This window comes from Lodderomyces elongisporus, chromosome 6 (genome assembly GCF_030384665.1).
Source record: "Lodderomyces elongisporus chromosome 6, complete sequence".
In the NCBI taxonomy this organism is placed as follows: Eukaryota; Fungi; Ascomycota; class Pichiomycetes; order Serinales; family Debaryomycetaceae; genus Lodderomyces; species Lodderomyces elongisporus.
The window spans coordinates 184,605-199,462 of record NC_083678.1 but is presented as its reverse complement, the minus strand read 5'-3'; the positions used below and the strand labels follow the sequence as shown (position 1 = coordinate 199,462).

The following is a 14,858-nucleotide window of genomic DNA, read 5'->3' as shown; positions in this document are numbered from 1 at the left end:
ACCATGAGGTATAATGAAAAAACACGGGGATAAGTATGGGGGGAAACCAAGGGTACAAAATTGAACTGAAAAGGAATCAAAGAAAAAAGAAAAAAGAAAAAAGAAAAAGGGTTTTGAATGATTCTTCTGGGGCCACCCCACATTGCACCACGGGATTTGACGTTTCTTCTGCCGTGAGTTCCAGATTGTTTAGTCTCGGTTTTAGTATCAATAGAAATTCATGGAATGAGACATAGCCCGCCTACCTCCTATAGCATATTATACTCACGAAGCATCATCATCATCATCATAATAATAATAAATGTCACTAACGCTTTGGTCACCACAACCACATCCACTATTATCAACATAACCATAAATATAGCACACCAACACCCGTTCCGGTGTCAACGACATTATGACAGAATAAGCATTTTCTTTTGCAGTCACACAAAGTTGGCGTGAAGAAAGGTTCTAGGATGCACAATCTGTAAATCAATAAAATCATACGATTTTTCTTCTCTTCCATTTGTGTTCCTCTCGCTTTTCTTTTTTTTTTTTATTATTTTGGTCTCCTCTTCAAATTGTTAAAGTTTGATTCGACCCAAAATTATGTATATGACCAAATTAAAAAAAAAACACCATCCTGTTTAGCGTCTAGAGATTAGCAAGAAGAGTCTCATGACATTTTAGTGCAGTAATAACAATTTCTTATTTGCATCATTTGTGTTTTGTATTTTGAAGTTCAGCCCGTTCCTAAAGCCAACATCATTGACGAATGCATTCATTAGTTAAAAGATCATTGCCTCTTTTCAGTAAAGGTTTATCCATTTAAAGTCATTGTGATGTGTCTGCAAGTTGATGCACTTGTTGCCGTTTCCAGACAAGCATAATGAAGACAGAAAAACAAGAAAAAACAAGAAAAAGAAAGGAGGATAGAAAAAAGAAAAAGAAAAACCATCTCCGAATGGATATCTAACCATGTATCAGAAGATCCAATTCATTGCTTGATCTTCTTTTACTTTGTAACCACCTTTCATCTCGTTCCTGCCATGCTTTCAATTAATGAGCAAAACAAGTAAATAAACAAATAAACAAACTAGAAAAGTCTTGTTTTGAACCCCAATCAGGTATCATTTTAGCTGCAAGTACACGAACTATTATAGTTAGCGTGGATGTGAACCTATACCAACAGCTGTAGCTGTGGTAGTAGTAGTGGTAGTAGTAGTAGTAGTATGTCTAAACTTCATCATGTTGTAGTTTACTTCTGTTCATTAGCACATCCACACTCAACCCTATATTTTAGTAAAACAAACCAAAAGGGAACAAAAAAACCTGATGCGTCACGCTCTTGCAGGTTGAGTGCAAGGAAAATCACCTTGTCTATTGACTACTTTTTTTTTGGCGTGGCCAGAAACTGCTACCGTTTTTTGTGTATATTGTTCAGTCCAAAAGATAAAACGGGACATATACCCGATATGCCTATTGACAATAACAGGAGTGCAAAATTTCGGGGAAGTTAGAAAAAAAGACAAAACAAAAAAAAAAAGATAAAAAAAAAAAATTTTTTTGACAGTAAACAATTCATTATGCGCATAGAGATGATGCTGATGCGAGTATTGCGAGTGAGGGTAATGGAAATGATGATGAGGATGAGGATGAAAATGTAAGTGCTCTAACCGAAAAGGTACAACTCGGTGTTTGAACAACAACTGGCTTTATCCCCTCTTTTCTTTTTTTACTTTTTGTCTTGTTTTCAATCATTTTTATCCTAGATATTGATTGATTATTTTTTTTTTTTATTATCATTACTAAAATGTCTGATCTTCACGATCTCTGCAAATTCCCACAGCGGCCCATTAGCGAAGAATATATTGCTAATCTAAACCATTACTTGAGGAATGGTATTCCTGCTACATACACTGTAGAAGAAGCATACAACTACATCAATGGTATTGAGGATGTGGAACCACTGACCACGACTACGCCCTTGCATTTGATTTGCACACATGTTCCTTTAGATTTATCAGAAGATGAACAAAATATTGTTAATCAGTTTGTGGATATTTTGTTTGAATATGGAGCAGGATGGAGTTTTACAGACGTCAACAATGAGACTCCAGGATGTATATTAATACGCCGTGGGTTGAAACAACTGCCGCTCTACCAAAAAATTGTTGATGCTGGTGTGCGAGCAGAACTCGTGTTGCGAAAAGTTACCGAATTTGATATGGAGGTAATCGAAGATACCGATGGTGTTAAACATGAAGAATTTGGGGAGTTAGAATACAACAACAGTAACAATAATGGGAGCAGTAACAACATTGATAGTAGCACTAGTGACTGTGTTTGTGAAAAAAATGATGTAAAGAATGAAGAGCCTATTATTAAAGTTGAACAACAAAAGGGAGGAGATATTCTAGCAGATTCCATTAAAGAAGAGTTTGAAACTAATGGAAATGAAGATGAAAAAGCTGTTGATGATGTTTATGGCAAACCATCTATTGAAGTTGACGACGACATAAATGCGCCATCTCAGAATCAAGTGTCGTATCTTGATACAAAACTAGAATATACTGAAGATGCCTTGGTCACAAAGGATCGTCGTGATGGAGTGATGATGGCATGGGAATCCGATATAATGCAACTCGGTGCAGATGCTCTTTTCTCGGGAGTTGACAATGAAAAGAGGGAGGAGGACAGCGGGAAAGTACAAGATTCAGAGGTAACTGTGCTAAACATTGGGTTTGGAATGGGTATTATTGACAGAATGATTCAGTCAAAAAATCCTACAAAACATTACATTTGTGAGGCACACCCTGATGTATTAAACAAGATGAAGAAAGATGGATGGTTTGATAAAGCCAATGTTGTTGTGTTGTCAGGTCGTTGGCAAGATGAGTTAGACAAGTTACTCTCGCTGGGAAACACTTTTTTTGATGGCATATATTACGATACTTTTTCGGAACATTATCTGGATATGCTTGAATTATTTGACTATGTTGTAGGATTGTTAAAGCCCAATGGTGTTTTCTCGTTCTTTAATGGGTTAGGTGCCGATAGAGAGGTTATTTATGAGGTTTATAAAAAATTGGTCAGTATAGACCTTGAGAATTATGGACTTCAGTGTGAGTTCCAAGAGTTCCCAGTACCAAAAGATTTGTTTATGAATAATGAGGATAAGAGTATATGGGATGATGTCAAGCGCAGTTACTGGTCCTGTCCTACATACTACCATCCAGTGGCCAAATTTATGGATTTCTAATTTAATTGTATACATAGTTGTGTGTATACATAAATGCATCTATATAAGTACGTGAATACATATTCACGCTTGAATAATTTGTATTATACCATTAACAAGTTGCTTTCCTTTTCTTTTCTTTTTTCTTTTTCCTTAGCTCTTCCTTCCTTCTTTTTCTCTGCTTCAATGTTGCATCCCAAGCCACAGAATGCTTCGTCAAGAGCTCGTTCAAACACGTTGGTTAATCTCCAGCCTGCTCCCAAATACTCTTTCCTCTTGGCCAAATCAAACACGTATGGATCATAATAGCTGTCTTTCGAATTGTTCTCGATGTGCATATACTCGTCAACTGATGTAGGAATACTCAATAAGCTGTATTTCCTCTTCAAGTCCCTATCTCCATTAAATGGCGTAAATGGTGTAGCTTTCAGGTTATCAGCAACTGGCTTGCTGAGTGGATTGGTAACGTTAAACCGTTGTTCAAGCTGGCTATTTATATTCTGCAATTGTTTCTTACGTTGTATGTCACGTTTGTTTAGTCGTTCTTGCTGGAGTTTAATCAACTCGTCACTGCTCATTGAACTATTCGTCATCTTTTCCAACAACTCCTGTTGCTGCAACCTCTTGAACTCTAAATCTTCTTGTTCCATCTTTTTCTGAATCCTCAATTTCTCTTGCTTCAATTGCTCCATTGCATCCTGGTACTTGGCCAAGTCAGCATTCTTTTGCGACTCTCGCATATTCTTTTCTAAAATTTCCAACCTATGTTCCTCTTCGTACTTGCTTAATTCCTCTTCTGTCTTTTCAACATCGACCCCGTTGCTTAGTTTAAACACAATTTCTTCAATGTTTTCCAAATAACTATTAAACTCCTTCAAATCAGAGAAATCCTCTTCAGTCTTGTTATATATTGCCCCAACTCTTCGCCGTATATCAATCTCCTTTTCAATCACCAAATCTTCAAAGATCTGTTGCTTGAATTTGTTCTTTCGAAGAATCTTGCCGCATTTCGGGTACGGACATGGAGCTGGTCCCAAAGAGAATATTCGGTCCACACAAGATTCGCATATTTTGTGGTAACATTCCGGATTAACAAGAAACTTCATGTTTGGTGAAAGATACTTGTCCGTCTTACATATCGGACACATATCCTTGAGTTGATCTAGAAATTTGCTGTTAGTATTAATTCGCCGTTGTTTGTATTTACCTTTGTTTTTTTTGTTGCCTCTGCCTTGCAAGGTGTGTAGATGAATCATACCTTCGTTTACTTGCAACATCGTTACTATTTTGAATTTGATTGATTTTGTTTTTTATTCTTATTATTATTATGTAAAAGAGGTGCAACAAAGTTGCCTTAGTTTTATATTCGGGGATTGTATAAATGGCTTTTTGAACTTTTGAGGAATTAGAGATCTGAAGGGATATTTATAAATTTAAAAGCTTTCTGAGTTATCAAGACAAATGGAGAGAGAGAGAGGGAGAGGGAGAGGGAGAAGAAAAGAGAAAGCGTATGTGCAAATGTATGTGCAAAAGTATGTGTTGTTTTTGCGTAACTTTTATGAGAGTCAAGTTGCAAATGGCAAAAAAAAAACTTGTAATGACCTTTACAAAAAAAGAATGTAATCTATATAAAGTAAATCTATAGAGTGTTAATACTTCAAAAATAAAGGGAACTAAGATTCAACTCTACTAAAATTTCCTAGCTCATAATATTGAACAACTGGGTGTCTTCTCAACCTCAATTTCCCAACATCTCTTCCCCAAGTACTGCCGCACACTGTCAAGTGAAGAATGCTGGAAAGAAAAAGTGAAAAAAAAAACGGCAACCGAGAAGTGTAAACTTGGGAAACGAAAAATAAAAAAAATAAAATAAAAAAAAAAAAGAAAGACAAAAGAAAAATTATCATTAGAAAAAAAAGGGAAAAGAGAAAAAAAAAAAAGTTGCAATCTCTTTACCTATTTTCGTTTGACTAACCAAACTGAAAAACAAAAAATAGAGAAGCATAAAGTCTACCTATAAACGAAAGTCTTCTTCTTCCTCTTCTTCTTCTTTTCCTTTTTTTTTTATTAATGACAGTGATCATAGGATAAATGAGTACAGTGTTTGGAGAAGATCGTCAGTATGACTTTGAAGGATTTCATGACAACAGCGTCCATGACCAACATCATCATAGTCATCACAATGCTATAGTCGATCAAACTAATGAAAATACCAGCGGTTTAGTCGATGGACAAGAAGGTGAAGAAGGACAAGAAGTTTGCGAACATGCATGTGCATACTGTGGTGTAGATACACCCAATGCAGTTATCAAGTGTAACACATGTAACAAGTGGTTCTGTAATGATAAAACAAACTCGTCGAGCTCGCATATAGTGACTCATTTGGTAATGTCTCGTCATAATCAAGTTAGTTTGCATGAAGAATCTGACCTTGGTGAAACTACATTGGAATGTTACAATTGTGGAAACAAAAATGTATTCATGTTGGGGTTTGTCTCTGCGAAACAGGAATCCGTGGTTGTAATCTTGTGTCGTTTGCCATGTGCAAGATCTAAGGATATAAATTGGGACACTAGCCACTGGCAATCGCTCATTGAGGATCGTCAATTTCTATCCTGGTTGGCTCCTCCACCAGGTGAAGAAGGTTTGATTAATGCAAGACAAGTTACTCCGCAACAAATTTCCAAATTAGAGGCACAATGGAGACTAAACAGGGATGCCACAATAAACGATGTTAACAACAATGATGTTCAAGAGGAGGAGGTATTGCCAATCTTGATGAGATACAATGATGGATTCCAATATCAAAGATCTTTTGGTCCTTTGGTCAAGTTGGAGGCTGATTATGATAAGAACTTGAAGGAATCGCAAGCTTTAGAACATATTCAAGTCAAATGGGCATTGGGATTGAACAATAGACATTTGGCCAGCTTTACCCTCATGACTTATGAAACTACCAATTTAAAAGTTGCTGTTGGTGATGAGATTATCTTGAGATACAATGGAAGCCAACAGGAACCATGGGAAGGTTCTGGTTTCATTTTGAGATTGCCCAACTCGTATCAAGAGGAATTCACTTTGGAGCTTAATCCATCCAAAATTCCACCACCTACAAACTTGACCAATGGCTTTACTGCAGAGTTTGTTTGGAAAGGAACTTCGTATGACCGTATGCAACAGGCAATGAAGGATTTTGCAACCGATGAAGAGTCTGTCTCGTCCTACATCTATCACAAGCTATTGGGTCATGATGTTGCACCTATCGAATTCGATATTACGTTGCCAAAGAAATTTTCACACCCCAAATTGACGGAGTTGAATATTTCGCAAACAAATGCCGTAAGATCAGTTTTGCAAAGACCATTGTCTTTGATTCAGGGTCCTCCAGGTACGGGTAAAACGGTTACTTCGGCAACAATTATTTATCACTTGTCACGCTCGAACAAGGAAAAAATACTAGTTTGTGCTCCATCTAATGTTGCAGTTGATCATTTGGCCGCTAAGTTGGATACCTTGGGGTTGAAGGTCGTGCGTCTTACTGCAAAGTCACGTGAAGATGTGGAAAGTTCGGTAGGTCATCTTGCATTGCACAACATTGTTAGCAAGACTGCAAAGGGTGAATTGAAGAAGTTGTTGAAGTTGAAGAACGAAGTTGGTGAATTATCAATGGAGGATTCCAAGAGTTTTATTAGAAATTTACGAACATCTGAGTTGAAGATCTTGAGCAAAGCCGATGTTGTTTGTTGTACTTGTGTTGGTGCTGCCGATAAGAGATTGGCACAATTCAAGTTTAGAACTGTGTTGATTGATGAAAGTACACAAGCATCAGAGCCCGAAGTATTGATTCCTATTGTGAAAGGAGCTAAGCAAGTGATACTTGTTGGAGACCATCAACAGTTGGGTCCTGTTATTTTGGACAGAAAGGCTGCTGATGCTGGTTTGAAGCAGTCCTTGTTTGAAAGGTTGGTTTTCCTTGGCCATGTTCCTATTAGGTTGGAGGTTCAGTATAGGATGCATCCATGTTTGTCTGAATTCCCAAGTAATATGTTTTATGAAGGCTCGCTTCAAAATGGTGTTACCAGTAAGGATAGATTGGTTGAAGAGGCAATGTTTCCATGGCCAGTTCTTGATACACCAATGATGTTTTGGGCCAATTATGGTAGAGAAGAGTTGAGTGGAAGTGGAAACTCTTATTTGAATAGAGTTGAGGCAATGAATGTGGAGAGGATCATCACAAGATTATTCAAGGATGGAATCAAGCCCGAACAAATTGGTGTTATAACTCCGTATGAAGGCCAGCGTGCATATTTGGTACAGTTTATGTCTATAAACTCTACTATATTGGATAAACGTGATCAGTATTTGGAAGTGGAAATCACCAGTGTTGATGCTTTCCAAGGCCGTGAGAAGGATTTCATCATTTTGAGTTGTGTTCGTGCCAACGATTCGCAAAGTATCGGGTTTTTGAGTGATCCAAGAAGATTAAATGTTGCCTTAACAAGAGCCAAGTATGGTTTGCTTATTCTCGGAAATCCCAGAGCATTGTGTCGTAACAAGTTATGGAATCATTTGTTGATTCATTTCCGTGAAAAGGGATGTTTGGTTGATGGGCCTTTGGATAATTTGCAGTTGTCAATGGTTCAATTGAATAATTATGCGCCAAGAAATGTCAAACCAGGTCAGAAGAAGGTGCCTTTTGCCGCACCCCAAACGAGTGCATTCTCATCAGCTACTTTGGATAGTGCAAGCATGGTGGCATATGAAGATGGAGCTGCTCCTTTGAGTGCGTATGGAGGCTCGAGGAACTTAGAAGCTCAACGTCAACAGAATCTTCGGGACGAATTGTGGCCAGCATTGAATAATGAGCTGAATTACTATAATGATTCAAATTCCATTAGTGCCAATTTCTACAGCAAATTGAACAAGCTAGACAAAAAGTTTGAGGGAGCCAGGTATAATGGCGAGAATATTGAGGATGATATTAGAAGTATTACAAGTTCATTTGCAGCCGGATTGAATTTTTAAAAAAAAAAGAAAAAGAAAAAAGAAAGAAAGTAAACGAAGAAATAGCAACAAAAGGGAAAAGAAGAAAAATAAATAAATGGGAAGATAAGCTGTTTATCGGGAAGACTAGTAAGTAGATGTCTTGGTGGATGAACAAGGAAGACAAACAAAAAAGAGACTGTACTTTTTTTGTCCTTGTTGCCAAGTCCGGGTTATATATATTTGAGTTAGGCACCATCCGTAAATTTCGGCAAAGGTCTAAATATGTTATTGTATTAGAGATTGCCTGCGAATTGGTGTAAGTGGGTTTGATCCACATTTGATACTTAAATATTGTTGAACACCTCATAGTCAATCATGCACCGCAGTAAACTCCAATGATGTATTAAACAATTCTTTGTAGAGTACGGTCTTGTATAGATTGTGTAGCAGTTACCCTAGATTTGATTAACTAAATTTTACTTAGAGTACGTAATAATACATAATCTGCTTTCAGTATCATGGTGTCAAGATCTTTAGTTGTATTGTCGTGTATTTATTGTCAAAAAAATAATTAATAATGTGTGACTTGTCATCCAAATTTTAAATTATTGTTTTTCTATTTTTTTTTCTTTTTACCCCCACTGTCGTGACAAAGTCACAACATTCCGGACAACAATCTGTGAAACAAAAGGGGGGAGAGAGCAAAAAAAGAAATAAAAAAAAAAAACGGAGATGAAAAGACGAAAAGACGAAAAAAAACCCAAACAAACCATAATAGACACTCACTTCTGTTATTCACGACACTCCACATTTCCATTGGAATTTTTTGCAACCAATTGCTTCATTCTCCTCAGCTATGTCTTCCTCAAGTCAGCATCATCATCCTCATCACCTTCGCGGACAGACGGATTCTGCGGATCTGCAGGTCTTAGGAACTAGGACTAAAGATGATTCTATGAACTCTTCCTCAGGTGTTGGAGCCGATGTCGATGTCGATGCTAGCCATGACTCCTCGGACCACCATCCCGATCATGCTTCAATTGATTATCAAGGTTTAGCAGCTGAATCTGCTGCTGCTGCACAGTCGGCAGCTGCACAATCGGCAGCAGTTGCTGCTCTTGGTAAGAGGCAACAACAACAACAGCAGCAGCAGCAGCAGCAGCAACTTCTTCATCATCAACATCAACAGCAACAGCAACATCATCAAGAACAACAACAACAACAACAACACAGTTTGTCGAACCAAGCTGGGACTCTTGCTTCCTCTGCTGTTCCTACATCTCCTTCTGATTACGATACAATTACTGGAAACACAATGTCGCAAGCGTTGGCTCATATAAACAATATCAAGAATCCGCATAGGATGAAATTGTCAGCCGAGGATGTTAAGTTGATTCTTTACCTTATTGTAGAGGTCAAGCCATTCAAATATGTGGGAAACAGGTCGCTTAGTCAAACCAAGAAATGGGAGATTATCCAAAACAAGTATTATGATTTGAAATTTAAAGAGCAGAACAATACAAACTTTATTGTGCCCACCGTGCGTACATTACAACGTCAATTGGTTGCTGCTATTAGAAAAGCTGAAGCTCGCCGACTTAAGGAATTGGCAAATGGTATCAATTTGCACCCACACATCATCCCCGGTACGCTTGCAGAAATAGATGCTGATGACTATTACAATTTTCGTCACATTACTGTTGATAGTCCACAAGAAGAGTTTGAAGCTGCATTGCTTGAATTACACGAGTTAAGCGACAAGATTAAGCAATTGAAGTTGGAGAATAGCAATCTTGTGAAAGGAAGCTTCCCGCCTCGTCAACACAAGAATGCACGAGCTACTGCGTCGTCATCTGCTGTGTCAGCTGCATCGGCTGCATCGGCCGCATCGGCCGCGGCAGCAGTAAACAAATTATTGGAGGAGCATGGTTCTTCTTCGCATCTTATTGACTCCTTCTCCAACTCGTCGCAGTTGGAAGAAGTGCTGGCTGTATTGGCTGATCAGATTGAGAATTTGCGGGCGGAAAGTGAGAATAGTGGTGATGCTAAACTTCAAAAGGCTTGCAATGTGATTGAGTCTGTATTTGCACATGCGTCTAATGTGCTTCTGACGATTAAAAAGGACAATGAGTTGGTGAAGAACCAAATCACAAGAATTATTGATGATCATTTCGAAAAAGTTGAAAGGATTAAGGAAGAGTTTTCAGCAAGGCAGATTGAGTTGGGTAGAGATGTGATTGAATTGTTTAAGAATGAATATGACTCTGGTGTGCCTACCCTGATAAGTGAGAAACTAGCTTCAATTAAAGAGATGCTTGACTAATGGTTGAGTAGATAATAAGAAACTAGGTGACTTTTTGTTGTTTCGTTTTTTTTCTGTCTTTTCACACACAAACAAACTATACATATTGTATTATAAAACTAAAATTTAATGACAAGTTTCACGTTTTGGATGTATTTTTTTATTTTTGTTTCATATTTTCTTTTTTCATTTGACTTTATGCTCTCTCAATGCAAATATACAACTCTTCATTTTCACAATGAGAGAAAAGGTCAAAAGGTATTGACTTGACCTTTTCCAACTCGAACTAATACTCCTTTAGCTATAAATGTTGTTTATTTTCTTTACCAATGCAAGTAATTTTCTTAAAAAAAATTATGAGTTCTGAACAATGTTGTGGTAAAAGGGGTATCGTAATTAACAAGTGCACCAAGCTAGCAGCAATGTTGTAGTATAATTTGTTCTGTAGATCAATTTAAAATTCATTTTGTGGATCACGTGCACGGCAAGAACGGAAAAATGCTGAAATTAAAAAGAAATAAAGGAAAAGAACGGTGGGGCGAAAGAAAGAAAAAGAAAGAATAGGAAGGAAAGTATAATTGGTATAGTAAAAGGTGGAAGCGCTTGGAGAAAATAAAAAAAAAAGAAACTTAGATAATCCAAAATAAATAAAATTTATACTATTAACAAAAATGTCTAAATGTAATAAAAAGTCTATTAAATATATTCCCTCGAGTATCTCAAGATTTATTGAACCGAAATTTTGTAATGGTGAAAGCGTTTTTCAAGTCAAAGGTAAAAATGTAGGAAAATAAAAAATAAAATAAATGTGCATATAATAATGCCAAAACCGAAACTGTTTTAATTTTTCTTTTTTTTTTCGCAACCGAAAAAATGAATAAAAAATAAAAAAATAGCAAACAGGAATAACTGTGCAAATGTAAACGTAAATGTAAATGATCAATTGATCAACCGAAATCTGGGATATAAACCGAAAAAAAAATTATTTGAAATATGTGAACCGAAATGTGTGTGTGTGTGTGTATTTAGTACAACACGAAAAATGAATAATCTTGAAATTGTGACAATGATGAAAAACTCGGGAGGGAAAATATAATCATTTAAACTTTAAAGTATGGAAAGTGGGGTAAAAATTGGGAATGAGGGGTATTAATAAACGTAACGGGTAATGTATATATATAAAAAAAACGGGGGGAATTGGGAACAATAAAAAAAAAAAATTATAATAAAAAAATCAAAAGTCGAACTGAAAAACAAAATTGTTTAGGCAACAATCAATCTCCAACCAGTGGAATCAAAAATTAATTGAGGTAAACCATTACTCTCTATTGCTCTCTATTGTTCTTCTGGCTAATTTAAATTTGAACAAATGTACCTAACTCAAACTCATTAAATCCGGCAAATCCAGTGAGTCCCAAGCCCATTTTCAGTTGCTGTGGCAACACTGTTTGGTTTTGAGATTGGTTCTGGTTTTGCATTGGCATTGGCATTGGCATTGCTGAAGCTGGGACTATTGGAGCCAAAAACTCTTCAAATCCACATGATAACTCTACGCTTGGAAAGGATGGTTTGGTAAACTCTTCAACCTCCTCGCAATACGATGATGCTGGAGTTAATTGAGCTTCTGCGTAGGTATTTGTAGAGTTGACAGAGTTTGTGAGTGACATGGACATTTCATTCAACATCATGAAATCATTCATCACATCAGAAACTGAGGATTCGGTTTGTTGCATTTCCATAGGCTTAAACTCTGGCACATATGCTTGTGCTGTGGTTACTGGTGTAGCATAAGGCAAGCTCTTTGATCTTGAGTGTGGTGGAGGTCCTTGTTTCTTGTGTAAAGATGTTGGTTTTTTGATGCATGCTTCAGAAACTGTTCTTGTGTGTTTTGGCTTGTATGTTTTGAACTGGATGGATGATGATGATGATGAGGATAATGAGGTGGCTCTCTTTTTCTTCTTGATTGGTGATTGGAATGGTGATTGAAGGTCATTTGTAGATGGAAGTTGAGGAAGCGATTGCAATTGTGGTGTTGAGTGGAGAATAGGCACTTGCATCTGCTGTTGTTGTTGAAGTAATTGTTGTTGCAATTGCTGGATTTGCAAGTGTTGTTGCATCATAGCTTGTTGGTAGCCATACAATTGTTGAGATAAGTAATCCTGTTGTTGTGGCAATGGTGCGGGTGCCGAAACTGGTGCTGGAACTGGTGCTTGTTGCTCTTGTTGTTGCTCTTGTTGTTGGAATGATTGTGGTTGGTTCCAGTCAATTCCCAAATTCATGATTCCCAATCCCAATTCCATGTCGGGGCTAGTTGACACACTGGTGTTTGACTCCATCTCGTAGTTCAATGTTGGCAAGTCAAAGAGTGAATCGTCAATGGATAATGAGTCCTCCAATGAAGAAGTAGGCGAAGGCAATTGGTGTGCACCACTAAAGCTAACTTGCTCTTGTTCCTCCTTCTTGGCTTCCACTTTCTTTGTCGATTCAACAACTTCAGCCTCTTCGTCGGATTTGATAGGTGACAAGTCAACAAACACAAAGCTCTTTGGTTTGCCTGGCTTGTTCTTTGGTCTTCTCAAAGGTGGTCTTCTAATTGTAAGGCCGCCTTGAGCAGCAGCAGCAATTCTCAAGGAGTTGTTGAGGCATTCGAGGGAAGTCTCGCTTTGTGTAGTGTTTGAGTTGTTAGATGAGGAGATGGAAGAAGATGTAGAGCTCTTTGAAGAAGTACTCGACATAGAAGGTGTTCTTTTCACTCTCCATAACTTTTTACCATTTGCTGGTGGAAGGATATTTCTAAAAAGGAAATGTTTGTTAGTAAACTGCAAATTGCTAATTATTTTATTTTTTAAAGGAGGGTAATTATAAGTTGTTGTTTTTTTTTTGCAACATACGCGTTAGAGTTCATTATGTTGTAGGGTATCACAGTAGTGTTGTTGAATAGACGTTAGGTAATTACTGTTGGTATATATGTAATATTATTGGGTATTTTGTAGTATGGTATAGCAGACTAGTGTTTCGTTATTGACCAGCAGTAGTGAAACTTTTTGTAGAGTATAGATATATAATTCGTTAGGGTATAAAGAATGGGTTTATTAATTTTATTATTAATAATGATAATATTATTGTATGAACTGGGTATATGTTATTGATGGGAGTGAGTTAAGTAAATAAGAAGAAGGGGAAAGAAGGATTTCGAGTTGATGAATTTGAAATGGGATGAGGAGGAAGGAAGGAAGGGGGGGAATTGGGTTGATTATATAGTAAATGGAAAAAAAGGAGGAGGAAGAAGGAAGGAAGGACAAAATTGCCCATACTTCTGTGCTATACCCTCTTTTTCTTCTACAATTTCAGGATCATTCTATATGGTTTGGTGAAATTGAAATTGAAAAAATGAAATTAATTAATCAAATTACATAGGATCACACATACAAAATAAAAATAAATAAAAGAGAGTTGGTATAATAGGTGATGATTGTGCTAGTGTATATTTGAAAAATTGTTTAATTTTGTGAGCTTTCAATTGTTTTCTCTACTTTTTTTCTATTTTTTTTTTTGGTGATGTCTAACTATTCGAGAGTAAAATTGCTTGATATTGTGTTACTTTTTATTTCCGCTTTTGACTTTCTGTCTCCTTATTTTGCCCTGTCTGCATATTTTGGTACAAAACAAAACAAGAGGTAGTACATACCACGTGAAGCATAACGCATGTTACATAATTTTAATTTATAAAAGTTGTACTTACACAAACCTTAAAATGAATGGAAGAAAAACTCATGAAAAGCTTTTTTGATTTTTTTTTTTTTTGCTGTTGTATTCGAGGCGCGGGGCCATTAAAAAAAACAGAGCAGAACGGAGGGAAAAAACTTTGATCACTATTGAATTTGTTTTGCAAACAAATGCCATATACTTTGCTCTAGGTCCATTCGTTTTCCTATTGTCCCACAGTATGTTTGTCTCCCTTGGTGACTTTTTTTTCTTTTATTCTTTACTCACTCACTTACTAAATAGTGGACTCCACCGAATAGAGATGAATTAATATGAGAAAGTAGGGAGCTATTTGAAATGTACCCCCTTGTGCAGAAATTGACTAATTGGGTAATTATGTACAAACACTTGTTTTTGCTCTTCTTCTTCTTTTTTTATTGTTTTATTTGTTTTGCCTCAATCTTAATTTACCAAATCGGGTAATTTCATATTTTTGAGTATATTGATGATGAATGAAGAAGTAAAGAGTGTGTTGGTGAACATCGATGTTCAATCCTTGTGCCCAAAAGAGTTCGTCTATATCTTGTCTCAATTGTTGTTTTTTTTTTGTCTCTACTACTTTCTTTAATTGCTACTCCAGTT

General features: G+C 36.7%; 5 protein-coding genes across 5 annotated transcripts; 3 read left to right on the top strand and 2 right to left on the bottom strand. All coding sequences in view use genetic code 12, as the record gives it.

The window, feature by feature from the left end:
* Positions 1 to 1,795: 1,795 nt before the first annotated feature.
* RMT2 (Arginine N-methyltransferase 2) lies at positions 1,796 to 3,244 on the top strand (the record flags this gene model as incomplete). The annotated part of the gene is made up of 1 exon (XM_001524654.2): positions 1,796 to 3,244. The coding sequence occupies one exon, from the start codon at positions 1,796 to 1,798 to the stop codon at positions 3,242 to 3,244; it is 1,449 nt and encodes a 482-aa protein (XP_001524704.2).
* An 83-nt stretch (positions 3,245 to 3,327) lies between these two features.
* TFB3 (TFIIH/NER complex subunit) lies at positions 3,328 to 4,500 on the bottom strand (the record flags this gene model as incomplete). Its single annotated transcript, XM_061119589.1, has 2 exons — positions 3,328 to 4,385; positions 4,482 to 4,500. 2 exons carry the CDS (start codon positions 4,498 to 4,500, stop codon positions 3,328 to 3,330), a joined length of 1,077 nt encoding a protein of 358 aa, XP_060975572.1.
* An 814-nt stretch (positions 4,501 to 5,314) lies between these two features.
* On the top strand, positions 5,315 to 8,248 carry NAM7 (ATP-dependent RNA helicase; the record flags this gene model as incomplete). Its single annotated transcript, XM_001524652.1, has 1 exon — positions 5,315 to 8,248. One exon carries the CDS (start codon positions 5,315 to 5,317, stop codon positions 8,246 to 8,248), a length of 2,934 nt encoding a protein of 977 aa, XP_001524702.2.
* Positions 8,249 to 8,727: 479 nt separating this feature from the next.
* PVL30_004561 (uncharacterized protein) lies at positions 8,728 to 10,532 on the top strand (the record flags this gene model as incomplete). Its single annotated transcript, XM_001524651.2, has 2 exons — positions 8,728 to 8,730; positions 8,988 to 10,532. The coding sequence occupies 2 exons, from the start codon at positions 8,728 to 8,730 to the stop codon at positions 10,530 to 10,532; spliced, it is 1,548 nt and encodes a 515-aa protein (XP_001524701.2).
* A 1,334-nt stretch (positions 10,533 to 11,866) lies between these two features.
* Positions 11,867 to 13,416, bottom strand: PVL30_004560 (uncharacterized protein; the record flags this gene model as incomplete). Its single annotated transcript, XM_001524650.2, has 2 exons — positions 11,867 to 13,304; positions 13,403 to 13,416. The coding sequence occupies 2 exons, from the start codon at positions 13,414 to 13,416 to the stop codon at positions 11,867 to 11,869; spliced, it is 1,452 nt and encodes a 483-aa protein (XP_001524700.2).
* Between the last annotated feature and the right edge of the window lie 1,442 nt (positions 13,417 to 14,858).